Below are 16,821 nucleotides of genomic sequence, written 5' to 3'. Positions count from 1 at the left end.
AGTTAGCAGAAATGAGTAAAAGACTGGTGCGCGTTCTTTCCATTCGTCGCAAAGTTTTTTCATGTCAAAGTTTATAAGATCATCTTTGCTTGTTTTTCTGAGGATCGATGGATTTTTCTTCGAACAAAGTTCATTCATGTCTGATGCAACGACGCGTAGAACCTGAGAAATGATTTCCGTTCTCAAAATCTTGCATTTTAGAACTGTTTTTACAATTCTTGAGGGTGGACCGTGAGCCAAAGCTTTGACAATTGGTTCTATATCGCCAGACAGGGTTTTGTTCACGGTCTTACCGGGATACTCAACGACGACCTTCGTCTTTGTTTCATTTTTTTGCTGATTTGTCTGTTTTATCTTTGGACTCGAAATGACAAATGGTGCGGCGAAAGCGCTTCGTACGAGTGAAAACGTGCCATTGTCAAATAAACAACCTTGTGGTTTACCAATTGGGCTTATAGTGAGCCTTGGTAACGCTGAACTCGAGGGAGTTAAGTTGGAAGAAGAACAAGTCGTAGGAAATTCATTTAAACTTACAAATGAAAGGTGTTGTTTGACGGATGTCCCACTGCCAGCTGTTAATTCATTTATGTTTTCGGTGCGCAATAATCGTTTCACACGTCTGCCACTCGCTGAATAAGCAGACTTGAGCTCAGTCTTCATCTCCTTGACATGTTCTTCCGCTTTCTGGTATTTCACCAAGGACTTGTAGCATTTAATGCACACTGCAACGTCCGAATTAGAGTAAACATTTACGTCGATGTCCAATGCCTTGTTTATAAGTCCTTGAAGGTCAAAAGAGCTTGTTCCCGTACTACCAGATTTAAAAACACGTACACGTTGTTTAGAAGTGACTGCAGCTGAACAAAGAAAGCAATTTGTATCACTATTCAATAACTTTTTCGGAGTAACATTCATCTTTCACTTGGTTAAGATCCCCGGGTCAAGATCGTGGTTTCGCACGTATGCATCTGTCATGTTTTGTTTTCGCGTGCACAGCAAGTGCCCAGCAAATATAACGAGGAATTTGATAGGAGTAGCCGATAACAATCACGTGCATTCAAAAACAAAGGGAAAGGAATGTGTCTCTCTCATGAGCAGCCGTTAGTGGGGAGGAGCGTTGCGTGACGACCCTAATAACGGTTGTGAAGGAGACTATATGATGGCACAATCTTATCCGGGTAAATGCCTGTACTGGTTCTAATCAAGTACGTTATCTTATCGGTTCACATTACATTTTGCAGTAACTGAAAGCAAAGTCTAGAGCACGTGGAACAATGTAATATATAATTTACGAGGAAAAAAACACAATTTTAAACGACAACTCAAAATGTTCCTCAAGTGGTTGTTTTTAAGACCATAATATTGTTTGAATCCTCGAGTAATGGTTTTGTGCGCATTTTTAGCCATATCATTTTTTTCCTTCCGAAATATTTTAGTCTAAATTTTCAACTGAAAGAGAATAATCAGTATTTACCAAAATTATGTAATTAAAATGAGCATTTATTTCGCTGTTGATCTTAGCTTGAAGGAAATCTCTTAATGGTATATATTTACTCCACAAGTAGCCCAACCACAAAAATGAGAGTCCGTATTCTACAGTAGTGCTCAGGTTACACAACAGTTGGAATATAAGGATTTGTATCAATTTATGGGAAAACGGTTGTATTCTCAACCCTAAAATATATGAAGGAGTATAAGTAAAAATAAACCTTCCTAACTTCAGGTGTGTGTTGCCTTGTTTCTGGTGAGGTTTATGAGCCCCAAATTGCCATGAATTGGCCTAGAAAACCTCACGTGAAACAGGGAAACAAACACCTCAAGCGAATTAGGTTTATTTTTATTCATACTTGCTTTTTCGTATGTTTTAGGATTAGGAATATAACCATTTTTCCCATAGAAATCCTTATACGTTGACTATTGCATAACCTAAGATCTAATGCATGGATGTGCAAGCGTAGGATTCCTGTGATAGCATGCGCTTGTGCACGTGCACCAATGATGTGAAAACCGGCCTTTTCAGGGATGCACAATGTAATTCAGAGCAATTACCTTAAATATTTTGTTGGCTCTTCAAAATGACCAAGAGCATATGACAGCATTAACAGATTACTTTGAGCAAGTGCAGGACTTCACTAGATCTTGAAGCTTCCTTCCAGTTTTCTCTTCTATCTCAAATTTCTTCTGAAGGTAGTCCTTTTGAGTTGAATTAAACCTTGTTTTCCAAGTGAAGGAACACTTCAGAGCCCAGCACATGTGTTAACTACTCCGGTTGGCAAAAGTTTTATCGCTTGAACACACACACTAATAATGAATGAAATGCCAAGCTAAACCTACAAGTTTTTATACTTATGTAAATCTTAGAAAGTTCCAGAAGCGTCTCTGCATATATTTGGGCTTGCGGGACAATGCATACTAATTGTCAAACACTCTGCATTATGACTATGCCTGAAAGGTGACCGAATAAATAGAACTACATAAGCTGATTATGTAACAACATGGGAAGAGGAAGATTTGCAACTTGGCAATCGGTTTCTTTTCTTGAGCATGCCATGTTGCACAGTTCTACAACTTTGGATCCACCTTTTTCAAGCTCATAGGCATATCTTAACATTGCTCTGTCAAAGAGCATCTGTTCCAGGACTCGCTTGTGCTTACCACATTAAATGTGTTGCTCAAGACTGGATTTCCTTTGGTATGTCATGACACAACCTTCTTCGGGACAAGAAAACAATTCAGAACTAGAGCTTCCGTCTTCACTGGCACTTCCATGATCCACAGGAAAAAAATAGAGATTCCAATACGGAAAAATATTGGAAAATCGCTCATTTAAGATACCACGATTGGAATATTATTGGAAAACATCAATGATATCAATATTGATTCAACATTGGTAAACTTCAAAAAGGTATGCCAAACAGTCCGTGGAGTTTTCTTGGAAATTTATAGGTAAATTAATGTTTTAATAGTCCAATCTTGAAACAAAATTGGTATCTACGAATTTTCACCCTTGTCCATACCAATAATAATCCAATAATGGGAAATAAATTACTACAATACCATAACAACATTGGAATATTTCAGGGAACATACTGGCATATTTATCATTTAATAATCCTAGCTTGGAATATCAATGTGTTTATGTTTTCATGTTTAAAATATTTCACCGATAGCCCAATGTTGGAGCAATAGCCAATTTTGTTGTGTACCAACACTGGTTTATTTTAGGGATAAAACTGGTATGTTAAACATGAATTATTTATAGGTTGGAAAAATGTTGGTATATTTATTCCATTGCTGAAACTTTCCATTAATTACCCAATGCTGGAGAGTAGTCAAGGTTTTGTAAAACCAATAAAGGTATATTTCTGGAAATTAACTGGAGTGTTAATCATGTAATTCTCCTAGGATAGGGTAATATTGGTAGGATATCTATTTCTAATTGAAAATTTTCATTAATGACACTTTGTTGGAAAACATGCAAGTTTAAGATATACCAACATAGAAATATTTCAGTGAATTTACTGGTGTCCTAATTGATTAATACTTTCAACCTGGAATAAAACTGGCATATTTTTGACATGAGTAAAGGTATGTTACTAATACTGACTACCAAGTAGAAAATCATTTTGGGGCTTGAAAGTTAATGATGAAGTAAATGTTGTTTTTACAGTTTTACACTTGCATCAGTTATATTTGTGCTTAATCTTGAAATTCCTCCCAGCGTGTATAACGATTAGCCCAGTTTCCATTAGGGTCAATTCCAAGAACACTATTCAGATGAACATCTTGGGCGGTGAATTCTCTGGTATCCATATTGTGTCACGATGTTTTACAAAAAACTGCACTGTCACAATTTTCTGCCTTGTATTGAATGCAAGAACAAGTGCCTTCCACAAGGAATCTTCATCATCACCTCTTACTAAAATCATATCATTCTGCACAGGATAATAGGGGACAACCACTGTGTCAGGACTGATTGGAAAAATTCTTCTCATGAAATCATTTACCATATACACTCGCCTTCAGCCTCATTATCTCCATGGGGAAAGAGCATGACTTTCCTGCTTATATTTTTAAGTGTTGAAACTAACTCAATGTCAGTTTCTGCAACAACCTTCATACCATTGTCACTAAATTCCTGATCATCAAATTTCTTTGCTTTGAAAAACAGCTGGCATTTATTAGCAACAGATGCACAGAAAAGCTCCACAACTACTTCTCCACCTTGAGTTATGATAATGATTCCTTTTCTCTGAAAAGTAGGTCATCATAACCATGGATTGGAAACCAAGCACTACGGCAACGTGTGCCAACTTCCTCGACATCTGCAATAGGCACCAAGTGTTCATTAGCAATAGCTTGCCGTACCGTTCCACTTACTGCAAATGGGTTTGCACCCCCAACAAGAATGCCTGTTATATCTGCGCTACAGTGGGCCTGTTCATTAGTAAAATACATTTTCTTGGCCTGTTCGATAGATTTAGCCCACAATTTGTTTGAATCAGTTTTCCCAGGATTTGGCCCTTCTTCTCTAGGATCTTTTCTAAACTTCAGAGCTTTGCGCCATTCTTCGTTGGAGGCAAAAGTACATTCAATGTTTTTGTGGTTATTTGGCTGACACACATATCTCTTAACTGCCCTTTCCTTGTTCCAGCATGAGTAATTGTCTTGCCCACTGAAATTCATGGTATCTTCTTTGAAATGAAGAAGATTGTGAACAATCATTGTGCAAGCTGTTGGACCTTTTCTGTCCTCAAGTAAAATGGCATACCTTAATGCCATTTTGTGAAAAGTTTCAGCATCATTTTCTGTCCACCCATGCCTGGCATGGTTCTGCAGAAACTCCACCATTCGAGCAATGCATAACCATTCTTCTTGTTGATCATGTGAAAGAAGCCCATTGAACACAATCTCAGAGGCTGGAAAAGCAAACTTGTTGAAATCATCAGCTTTCCAGTAACCAAGACGTTTCTCTATACCCTTTGGGATGCGTGAAGTTTTGAATTCTGTGGTCCACGGAAAGTTATTTAAACATTCATCTGCTTTGGCCCAGTCAACTGCATTTTCCTCATCTTCTTTCTCATTTAGAATAGCATTCTTAACAATGTTAAGATGAATTGTATGCATCTCATCATAAACCAAGTCTCTATCGTACAAAAAGCCATAAAGGTTATGCAGCTTATGTCTCTTTGGAGAGACGTTGTCTAACACTACTTCTGTCCTCTGCAGCTATCTCATTTAGCAATTCCAAGTTGTCAAGGATACTTCTCTTTTCTGCAGGATGGTGTCCCTGTCTTAGGAAATCCGGGTAATAGTAGTGCCATATTTCTGCATGTGTGATGGAACAAATCCTACCACATACACCTCTTCAGCTTTGCACCTTTCCACTTTTGACATTGTTGCTATAGTTACCTCAATTGCTCCACAGCCATGGAGTGATGAACTAAATGGTTGCCATCTATCCCAATGAGCTGAAAAGAAATAGGGTTTTTAATTTGGGTGACTCCGGGAGGCTTTATCGATCTCATACTCCTTATTTCTAATATTTGCAAACAACAAAACTGGTAACAACTTGTTCAATGTCTTATAGATAATAATAATAATAGTAATAATAACAACAACAATAACAATAATAATGCTTATAATAATAATATAATAATAAATGTGTCTAAAAGTAATGTGGTCAGGGGTATCATCCATTATAAATGTATGTTTGCTGTCAGAACACCTCTATGTTATATGTAGGCCATTTTCAAAAATTAAATTATAAAAATGAAAAACGGATTAATATCAAGTGCAGGTGTACAAACCATCATATGCGATATTCCTTGGATCTCCTTTAGTTGTTTGGATCTTGTATTTGAAAGTATGATAGCATCCTTTACACTCTATTTCACACTCATCAATACTACCAGCGACTCTTGGGGAATTCATGATAACCTCAGGAGATATAACAGTCTTGCAGTCAATTTGTGGGCAACAGACAGGAAGAACCCAATCTTCATCTGGATTCCAAAAGTATGACAACTCTGCAAAACGTTTGCCATCCCAGAACTCCTTTTTAAGACCATGACCATAGCCCATTTTCTTGTCCAGTGGCAACCAGTGATCCCTTTGTTGCCAGTGACAAGTTATTTTCTTGCACATTGAAGGAGAGAAACACCACCTTTTAACCTTGCTTGTGAGGCTTGGGTAGTAATAGGGTATATTTCCTTGTTTTCCACAATGGGGGCAGCACTGTTCTTTATTTTGAAGCAAACCAAACTGACAGGGGTGGCTTGAGTCTAAGCATACCCAGTACAGTTTTGGGGTGCTGTATCCAATAGTCTCAAGCAGGGAACATACTTCGTCCCATTTAGAAGGCCATATTGTATTCACCTCATTGTTGTTTCTTGAGTAAAGATTCTTTCCCCAGTTTAAGAGGTCTTCGAAATGCTGGATAGAGATTGCCATTTGTTCCTTCATTTCAATAGCTTGTAAAATTGCATCAAAAATGAACTTATCAACTTCATTTTCATCGTTTCCATCAGAAACATCATCATCATCAAGCCCAGGGGGATCATTCTCTTCCCAGTCATCCATGCGGCCACTAAGATCACTGTAGCTTGAACTGCCCTCGCTACTTATTGAATCCATTTCATCAACTTCGTTTACAGTGTTTTCAGCAAAGTTGCAAAATTCAGTACGTGTGTCTTCTGAATAGAATCCGCACGCATAAGCTGTGTTGTGCTCACGATTGTCAACGCTTTCGCCTGTACAAGTTTTAATGTTTACTGGCTTTTCCAGCGCTGTCAAAGGGCAATCTTCATCTTAACTTCATTCAAGAACTTGGCTTTCTTCGATCGCTGAATGTGTCTCCATGCTGTTGTGGGATAGACTGGCCCACCAGTGCACACTTCACAAGGACAATGAACATGACCATTTGATTTGGAATTGATTTTCATGGCTTCCTGATTTACTATACAAAAGCAAACAAAAGGACACACTTCTTTTTGCTAGCCATCGTACGCCATTTTTCCCGCGACAAATCAGTCCAAGAGCTAACATCCCCTAGATCAGCAGCTTGTGCATGCACATTCCATACTAATATCAACGCGCATGCTTCAAATTGTCCCGCCATTTTTCGCAGTTTTCAGTGGAATGCGAAGGTTTTACGTGAGTGTGGAAGACAGTGTGGAAAGATTTCAAGAATTTGGAACTTAGAAGGCAGCTTTTTTAAACATAACCCTGCAAAAGTATGTTGACAAGTGTTAATGCCGATGAAAGCACCGACAAAAATAATGCTTTGCCAGAGAATTACAGAAGTAAATAGTTCACAATGCCTGAACATCTATAGTTCTTTTATATTTGGGATGAGCTTACCAGAAGTTGACAAGTTGTGCAGAAGCTTATTTTTTCCAGTTCTTTGTACTTAGAATGGAGTTGCTCTCACTTAGTTCAGTGGATGGCAGATAATTCTGAGCCAAGAGGTTCATTTAAAAAGGAAGAAATTTCGCTTTTCAAAGGTATGTGCCCTCGCAATAAAAGATAACTTTTTGTGAAGAGTTTACACTGAAATTAAGTTATATTAAGCCTTAATTGCATATGTCAGTTGAATTTCATTCTTTGACAGGAGCCAAAATTTCTGGGAAAGCATTACCGATGATGGACCGCCAAGTGTTAAGAGATATCAGCATAACGAGTGTGGGAAGGCAGTTGGAAATTCTCCAAGCGATTCAGGAAGTAGTTCAACCTGCAGATAAGCCTAGATCTCTGATAATATCGAGTAATGACTGTGAGGTTTGTTCAGTGTTTCGAAATATGCTATTTAACACATGAATCCAACAGGAAATTCATGAAGTTCATTGCATTTTCTTCAAATGCCTAAAAGTGACCATCTTTAATTTTGTACTACTTAAGTTTGGAATTCCCTTTTAGTATGAAACTATTGGATAAAGTATGGCAGACCTGTGACTATTTTACTTCAAGATGAGGCTACACTCAGTATATTAAATATTTGTGCCTGCTACACTAAAAGAAACCAAGAAGACCAGTGATGCACTGCTCAGCTAATTAGGTATCTCCATGTTCATGTCTTCTTTTAGGCCAGATTTTAATAAGCGGTCAAATATTTTTTTCTTTCTTAAATGATGTCAGAGAATAAAGAAACATGTTAAAACAGGAAGTTCAACTCACTGGAAAAAGAAAGTAAAGAAAATAGACCAAACGAATTGGTCAGAGACCAACAAGAACTTGTATCGTATGAAGTAAGTGGGGAGATAATACTTGACAACATAATAATACCATCCTAATAAGATTTACTTTTACATACGGCAAAGCTAGAAAATGATTAAATTTTGAATGACATTTTTATAATAGGCTTGCTGTTGTACGAAGGGAGGCAGCAAAGATATGGCCAGGCAACGAGAAAGTTTACTTCAAGCAAAATCAGTAACCTTTTAAAATTGGAGGAACTCACATCAAAATTGACAGAAACCTGCACAATATCTTACATTGGTTTTGGACGAGGTAAATTTTGTAGCTGTATTCAATTGTGCTAGTAATGGAAGTAATGGGACTTGTGGTGGTAAAGTACATGAATAAATTTCTCTCGACACTACATACAACAGATGTAAGACGATGGAACTTGCTCTCTTTTGGAACTTCTAATCTTACAATTCTCTAGGTTTGAACTTTATATTTGCTAGTATTAACACTTCCTGAAGATTTTTCCTTTCTTTTTTTTCCAGAAGCCATTCGTTCCCACATTATACAATGGGGGAATGAAAAAAACGCAGACTAGCAGATGGATATGACTTTGAGGTGTAGTGTATGCTTAAATGATACCTTGTTCATATGATATGGTTGTTATGCCTGTGTACAGGCTTTAAAGGGAGGACCTTGCAGGCAAAAATATACATATACATACATATATATATACCTGATGTTTTGAAAACCAGGTCCAAACAGCCCAATAACAGCTGGTGCCTAATAGAGTCATGTAAGCAGTGCTTACCAAGTTCCGCACTCCACACTTCATCTGGTGCAAAAAGGAAATGACACTAGAATCTCTGGGCCACCTGTGGATGAATTCAGGCTTAACTGTCATCATATCAGATAAAAGCTCTTTGCAAGCATAACTTAATGACAGCAAACTAAAGTGCGTTGAAATCTCCCCCTCCCCCGGGGGTCAGGTACCACTCCGCACATATTAGTACAAATTGATATATCAAAAAAATGTTGAAAAAAATATCGAGTGTTTAGAGTTTGAGAGCGATCGTCGTCACTATAAATTTTTCTGGAATAACAGAGATGAGAAACTTTTATTAATTTACCTTGTTAAAGTGAACTCTCAACTAAGTAAAACATATTACGGAATTTCGTTCCCTTGAGTAAGTTGCACTACAGCAGTATTTACTTATTAAAATTACGTAAATCGATACAGCAGGGAATCACCCAGACCACATGACTGAATAAAAACAATCTCGCTTCAGAACCTCTCAAAAGTTAAAGACGGCAAATAAATAGCATAATGGGTGCCATTCTGGATATGAATATTTCATGACAGACTTATGGATGAATACTTACCACTATAAACGTTTTTGTAGACTTCTGACCTCTCTCCATCTTTTGCTTACTGCTTACTTGTATGTTCGGCTATTCTGCGAAAAACTTGTTTTGTTCTTACTATTGAGCCTCTCAAGAGGTCCTGTTTGGTGTTTTCTGGGAGATGGAATGATAAAACTAAAAAATCTGAACAAATTTATCTCTGGCCCACCCTGGACCCAAAAAACAACAAACTGCTCTGTATCAAAAATGAATGCGTTCCCAGAGAGACTGCATAGCAATGAAAAAGAGTTTCTCTTGGAGTTACTACACCCTGACCAAATGGAACACGAACCCCGTGTTAACCACAAATTCCTGTGCTTTTGAATAAATTTAAGGCCCATGTGAAGTTTCTGTGGGAAAATATTCATTGGCACTTGTATGTAGCCTATCTTGCCATCAAGGAGCAGAGATGTCCTTCGTAAACATCCGCAGGGTAATGCTTAAGCACAAAAGAGGGGCTAGATGTCCACTTCTAGTTAAATTTTTGTCTTCTTGTGTGGAGCAAAGCCCGGGTAACTTTGTGTCCACGGCCCAGATTTTCGAGGCCTACGAAAGCGCGGTTAGAGTGTGGACGGACAACAACAGTGTTAGTGGCCAAACAAAGTTTTTAATGAAGAGAAACAGTTTTAACAGAGTAAGTATTTTGCAGCGATCATTGCTTTAAAATTTGCTTCGTTCATAGGTCTGTGATTCTATGTTTCAAACAAGAGTGAAGAGAAAGAAATAGATATTTTTTTTAACGAATGAATGAATCACGTCAAAGATCAGAATATTTAGCTATAGAAAGACACTAATTGGGGACACTATTTGCACATTTAACGCGTTTTTTTTACAGCAACCGAAAAACGCCATTTCGACACACAGTCAACTTAATGGATGGCAAGTGAGGACAGAGATGAGCAACCACGTTCACGGATACCGAGGACTTAAAGTCCGCCGCGCTCGTCGGACTTGCCCAGGATATGAATTTGGTGGGCGTTACACCCAACAACGGGTTCAAAATTACATAGCCGCAAATCCTCCACTATTACCCCTGATAGAGGTGAGTTTTATTTTACCAACCAAAGCGAAAGATTTTTCAAGGTTTTTTTTTTTAACAGCGATAGCTATTTACTACATGTACCATACAAACCAAGGAGGCAATACCATATATAATTTACTTGCGAATGATATGAGATCACTTTTCCAACATAATCCGAAGTATTCCGAAGATGAGTAACAACCACTGGAAGGCTTCTGAATATCACGGGAGGCCATCTGATTTTTTTCCAACAAAGATTGGCCAAGTTTGCCTGAACGCAACCGAAAATTTAGAATATTTCCCAAGGTTACAGAGAAACATCCAAAGAATATCAAAAGTCACGAAAGCTATTCCGAAGATTTCTAAACGAAGCTAAGGCTGTATACGAAGTTTCCCGAGTCAAACAAGGTTTTTTTAATGTTTTTACTAACATGTTTTGTCATCTTCCTGAATATTTATCCCATTCTTTCATTTTACAGATCCATGATGTTCCCAGTGACCCTAGAGGGGCAGGTCGCTGTGCGTTTGCAAACCACAACATCGAAAGGGGCGAAATAGTGGTAGAATATCAAGGGGAGCATGTTTCATTGGTAGAAGCGGCCATCCGCGAGGAGAAATACGCCAGGGAGGGCAAAATTTGCACCCTGAGGGTCATTGAAAGTGGAGGCCGCCAAATTGCGTAAGTACCTTGTTTGATGTAAGATCTTCAAAAGGCGGTTCATTAACAGAGCTATCTCAATAACCATGGCGACCCTTAGTATAATTAATGGTAACTTGACAAATGAAACGAGTTTGATCAATTTGTCTATATGAGTCAAGACTAATTAAACCTATAGCCACGGCTGAAATACAAGTATACACGATTTAATAATGCGCATTATTTGTTTTATATTTTGTTTTTAGGATCGATCCCTACCAAGGAAACGAAGAAACCGGGCCGACTTGGGGGCACTGATCAACCACTCTCGAAACCACGCAAATTTGAGACCCTTTGTAGCTTTAAAAAATTCAGGAAGACCAAGAGTGTTTCTGGTTGCCTTGCATGATATTCCCGAAACCGTAGAGTTCCTATGGAACTACAACGATATGGATTGGGAATGTCATGCAGACAGTCAAACTATTCCCTCTCAAGCCCTTTAAGGCCTGGATCAAGAATTTAACGGGAAACAGCAGAACCCAAGTAGTCAGGTGGGTTATGGTTATCCTGAATTGTTTTACTAAGCTGACATGTATATTTTCTTCTGCTAAAAACTAAATTGGAGTCCTTTCTTACATGTCGGTGAAATCGAATTGGCATAGACTTCCACTCTTGTTGGTCAATAACGCAGGTTTTTTTAAATTATCTACCTTTGTTATGTTTAGAATGGAGTGTACTTGATTTCGTATTAAAGAGTGGTGTAGGTTTTTGGGGGAAATTAGTGACCTTCGACCATCTCGAAACGAGGGATACGCTAATTCCAAACATTACAGGACCGAAATGGTTGACCTGCTTCTTTGTCAACCACCACCAATTCCTCAAATGTTGGGTACACTTGAAAATGTTGATGAGGTTAAGTAGGCAGAACTGCTATATTTTGTTCCACTGACATTTTCATGAATCAACTATTTGCTATGATCCAGACCTTAATGTGCTTGAACTCTAATTAACAATTACATTATGAGCTCGAGATTTCTACGAGTTGATAGTTGATGAGGCCGTAGGCCAAATCAAATATCGCCTCTTAGTATATATCTACTAGCGTTCTATCATGAATACCGTTCTCTGATTGGCTACGCTTCTCACTAGCTACTTTGTGATCGATAGATAATGAGTGGCGCAGCAGTGTGCCCTTGTCAACAAATTGACAGCCACTTCTTTCGAAGTGTCTGCGAGGAGGATTTCGATAAGAGATTTTTTGAAATTTCGAGCTCGTAATCTGATTGTTAAATAGAAATTGAGGGCAAGTAATTTAATTATTTTAGTAGAATTCTAACTGAAATTTCTTTCAAGTAACAGTTCTAATTATTTCTGGTCTTAGTGTTAAACTTCACGCTTTAGGGAATTCGCATGGACTGAATTAATTGTCAGTTTGACATTTGCAGTTGTGTACGCATGCTTATCAGTATCTTTCAAACATTTCGACCTTTTTTAATTCAAGAAACCGCATGTAAATGCCCTCCTTTTAGTCTTCTCAGGAATTTTGTTTATCCGTTTGTTTCTGAGTACTCTTTGAAAACTTCGTAGAATCAAGGAAACATTGCAATGTTGTTGACCACACCAAGCTACTGCACACTAATGCATGATAGTGTGCAGTGGCTCAGCCAATCAGATTACAGCATTTTCATTAGTATAGTAGTAGAATTCTACTAAAGAATCTTAGGGTATGACTTGAACCAGAGTATTGGACTAATTTGTGACCCTTCTCTACACCGTAATTTATAGGCCTGGTTCATGCCTTAATTTTCGTGAGTAAAAATTGTCCCCACCCCCTTCAAACAAAGTGTAACTTTATACACGTTTATATGGAAACGTTTCATTCCATCTAACTAATTAGCAAGTGTACAAATGCATTTTCCGGATTCTGATGTAATGCCTCTCATCCTGAACTGCATCCCTTTCAATTTCTTAGGAATTATTTAAATACTTAGCCACCTACTAATAGCAAAAACGAAGTTACTGTTATATAGTTGTATACTGTTATATATGCTGTTTCATATAGATAATGGTGAACAGAGCGTTGTCAGGAAAAGAGTTAAACTAATTAGTAGATATTTTTTTATTAAAATACACGTGATAATAAACCTTGCATTTGGCTTGACTGATTTTTTTCTGACTGATCATGGCCTGCAGTGGGCCAGCTAAAACCACTAACCCCACATGAGTTATTTGTGAGCAAGAGTTATGTTTCTCTTGTCTCAAACTTTTGACACAGAGGCAATCTCGTTCCCAAAGTCTTCATTCCCCTCGACCAGCGGTCAGAAAACAAGAGCTCTGGAAGCAACCATTTTGAAATAACCGAATTCTGCCCATCCTTTTTTACTGTGCAGTGTGCATCTATGGCGCAGGCCTGAAATGGTTGCTCCCAGAGCTCTTAATTTCCGATCGCTGGTCAAGGGGATGACCAAGACTCTGGGAATGAGATTGACACAGAGGCTAAATACCTATCATTGTTACTTATTTCGTCGGGTCCTATTTACTCGAAAGTGGAATTGAGTGGGTAAATTTCGCGAGTCTGAAATATTAGCTAACTAGATATTTTACAAAATTTCAACAAATGGCAATCCGTATTAGCAAACAGGTACTCAGAATCGTAGGCAATCGCGAAAACTGCTCAAATTTAACCCAACGAAAGGAGGAAACAGTACTGAAGGTGTCAACATTATAGATAAATGATAAATCCTTCTAAAAAAATGGAATTCAATTGGAAATCATCTTCAATAACCAATAACCAAAAACGCAATTTTTTACCCGCCATTACCATGAAAGCGTTTGTCACTTTAACTGTGATATGCAATCCAATTGTGTTTGGTTTCGCTGGTAGTGTGGTAAAAGTTGAATTTAAAACTCACAATTTGGAATGATACTACTTTTCTTTGGATCTGAATTTCTAAGTTAGCACCCTACGGACATTATACGACCAAGAAAATTACTTCATTGTGATTGGCTAAGAGCAGGCTAATTTGTCGTCAATTCTTAATTTGCACTGCAGTACAAATCAACGCGTGGGCGTTCGCAATTTTCTCAGTCATATAATAAATAAGTAATTGTATGAGAGCTTGAGCAATTAAGGACTTACACTACTCCTGATATTGGAAAATTCTTTCAAATTGCACTCGCCTAAAGGCTTGTGCAATTTTGAGAGTTTTCAAATATAAGGAGTAATGTAAATTTTATGAATGCACTCGCATTCATACGATCACCTATACTAACACTAACTTCATTCTTCTGGGGTAAATGTTTCAGTCGTCATTGTCATCCATGTCTTGATCAGAGCTTGCTGGTAATGAGGCGTAGAAACGTTTTGCAGTTTCAGATAAATATTTCTGAGCTAGCTTTATACAGTCTTGCTTAACATCATCATGAATGGGTTTCTTTTCTAGTCTCGCTGGAACCAAATGTTCAGCCGCATTCAATTCCACGCCTTGCTTTTTCTTCAGAAACGAGACAATTCTCGGCTTTTCTTTTGTATCCATTGTAAACCTTATAAGTGGGATTTCCGGGTGCCAGCTTAGTTGTAAGTTCTCATCCTGATCGGTTATTTCTCCAGAACCAAAATTGATAAATGTGATCTTCCTTACTTGGAATTTCTCGCGTTCAATGTCCTCGCTTCTAGCAACGCACTTCATTCTTAGAAAGCTTTTATAGTTCATAATCCAATCCAAATTCACCCAGTAACTTTTAACGTTATTTAAGCAGCTGTTTCGTAGTGTCGTTTCCCACTCCTGTGGAGTTTCAATTTTTTCTTTGGTGTTAAAGAATTGCTGAATACAGCCAAATGAGTGTCCCTCCAGTGGGAATTTAAGGTCCACTCTTAGAAACTCTCCCTTTCTAACAATATGGTCTAGAGAAAAAAATAAGTAGGATTCTTTAAACTGAGCCGGCGAGTTACCTGCCCACAGTATAAGCTGATGGAATTTACCGTATTTTTCCTGAAGGCTTTTCAGAAGATAGTTCAGCAGAGATGTTACCTCATTTGAACCACTTCCTCCAATAGATTCATCATAGAAGAAACAATCAATGATGTCCTCATTGGCACAATAGATCCCGAAAAGGTTAGTTAACTTTTGGTGTCCATAAGCACCTATGGTAATCCATTTGGAGAGTTAACACCCTCGGTAACATATTTCAGGCAGGATTTATTATTTATCTTGTTGACTTGTTCAGTTGGCCTTGCACACGACAATTCGCATGCTACGCAAAATGCATAACTGAAAGAGCCCGCATGCGACGTTGTGCACGTAATAACTTCGAGCATAAACTTTAGTAGCTTTTGTCGACGGTAAGTCCGCTCGGTCGGATATAGAGATCAGCTCAACCATATACCCGACTTGTGTGCTTAGAGGACAAAGGGCAAAGCTATTTAGCAACGCTGGTTACGCCGCAAAATTGCAGAAAAATGTTTTGAAATCTTACTTTCATGTACTTTTGCATCAGACCAAATAAAGGAAGAGAGCAACAAAATTTTCTTTTTGATTTCTTTGGAGCAACTTTGAGAAACATTTATAGAAATTGTGGGAAACTTTTTGGGAAATCTTGAGCAACTTGTGGAAAGCCCTAGCTACACTATACAAAATGCATAACTGTAAGAACGTGCGCGCGACAGTGCGCGCGTAATAACTTCGGGCGTGAACGTAACTTCAGTAGCTTTTGTCAACGTAAAGTCTGTTCGGTCGGGTATAGAGATTAGCTCAATCATATACCTGACTTGTGTGCTTAGACAGACCTTAGAGTACCTATAGATTGATTTTTAACGTGTTGCATCCTACTCATCAAGTAAATGCAGAGCGCAGAGGTACAGATGATATTGATTTCCACCTACTTCTGTACAAATTTGATGCGGCAAAACCATGGCAACATATTAAGGAAGGTCATCCTGTTGCAAGTTCAGTGGAAAGAGGGAGAAGAAAATCGAACTCTAACAAGTTAAAAAGGGTCTACCTGCCAAAGAAAAAAGCGTGGACAAGAGGTAAAAATGGAGCTTTTAAAGACTTGTACCAGTTGGAATTCACATGCTGCGACAGTGGTTGTCTCTTAAAAGAAGGCTTATACAATATTAGAAGCATTGCACAACAGCAAAGAAACTTGCTATACCAGAACTGTTATAATGAACTACCTTTTGTCAAAGCTCATGGAATTGAAACTGACAGTCAGTGGCATACAGAAAATTTCGTATCATGTACAATCGCTCAGAAAAGTTTGCAAGACTGCGTTCTGGAAAGTATACAGCATTTCTAAGAGCAAAATTGAAGTTTTGCTTAAAAAGATCGACCAAGACGGGTTGTTCATGGAACCAGACAAAAGGGGAAAGAAGACTCCTCGGAAACTTCTACCCGAAGCGAGAGATGCTGTCATGGACTTCATATTATCTTACGAGGCTACAGAATCACACTATCGGAGAGCAAGAAGTGGGTGCAAGAAATATTTTGATTCTAACATTTCGATGCGCCAAATGTGGTCTGAATTCGTCTGTGAACACCCTAATTTAACAACAACCAGCTTAAAAAACAAAAAT

General features: G+C 38.2%; 1 protein-coding gene across 1 annotated transcript in view; it reads right to left on the bottom strand.

Annotated features, from left to right (window-relative positions):
• Positions 1–934, bottom strand: part of LOC145500002 (uncharacterized) — a 2,327-nt gene extending 1,393 nt beyond the window's left edge. Inside the window, exon 1 of the mRNA XM_081479515.1 lies at positions 535–934. Within this exon, the coding sequence (XP_081335641.1) occupies positions 535–915 (381 nt within the window). The 5' untranslated portion in view covers positions 916–934. The remainder of the gene's footprint in view (positions 1–534) is intronic.
• Between the last annotated feature and the right edge of the window lie 15,887 nt (positions 935–16,821).

Source organism: Orbicella franksi, chromosome 10 (genome assembly GCF_964199315.1).
Source record: "Orbicella franksi chromosome 10, jaOrbFran1.1, whole genome shotgun sequence".
Classification (NCBI taxonomy): Eukaryota; Metazoa; Cnidaria; class Anthozoa; order Scleractinia; family Merulinidae; genus Orbicella; species Orbicella franksi.
This window is presented reverse-complemented; position numbering and strand designations above follow the sequence as displayed.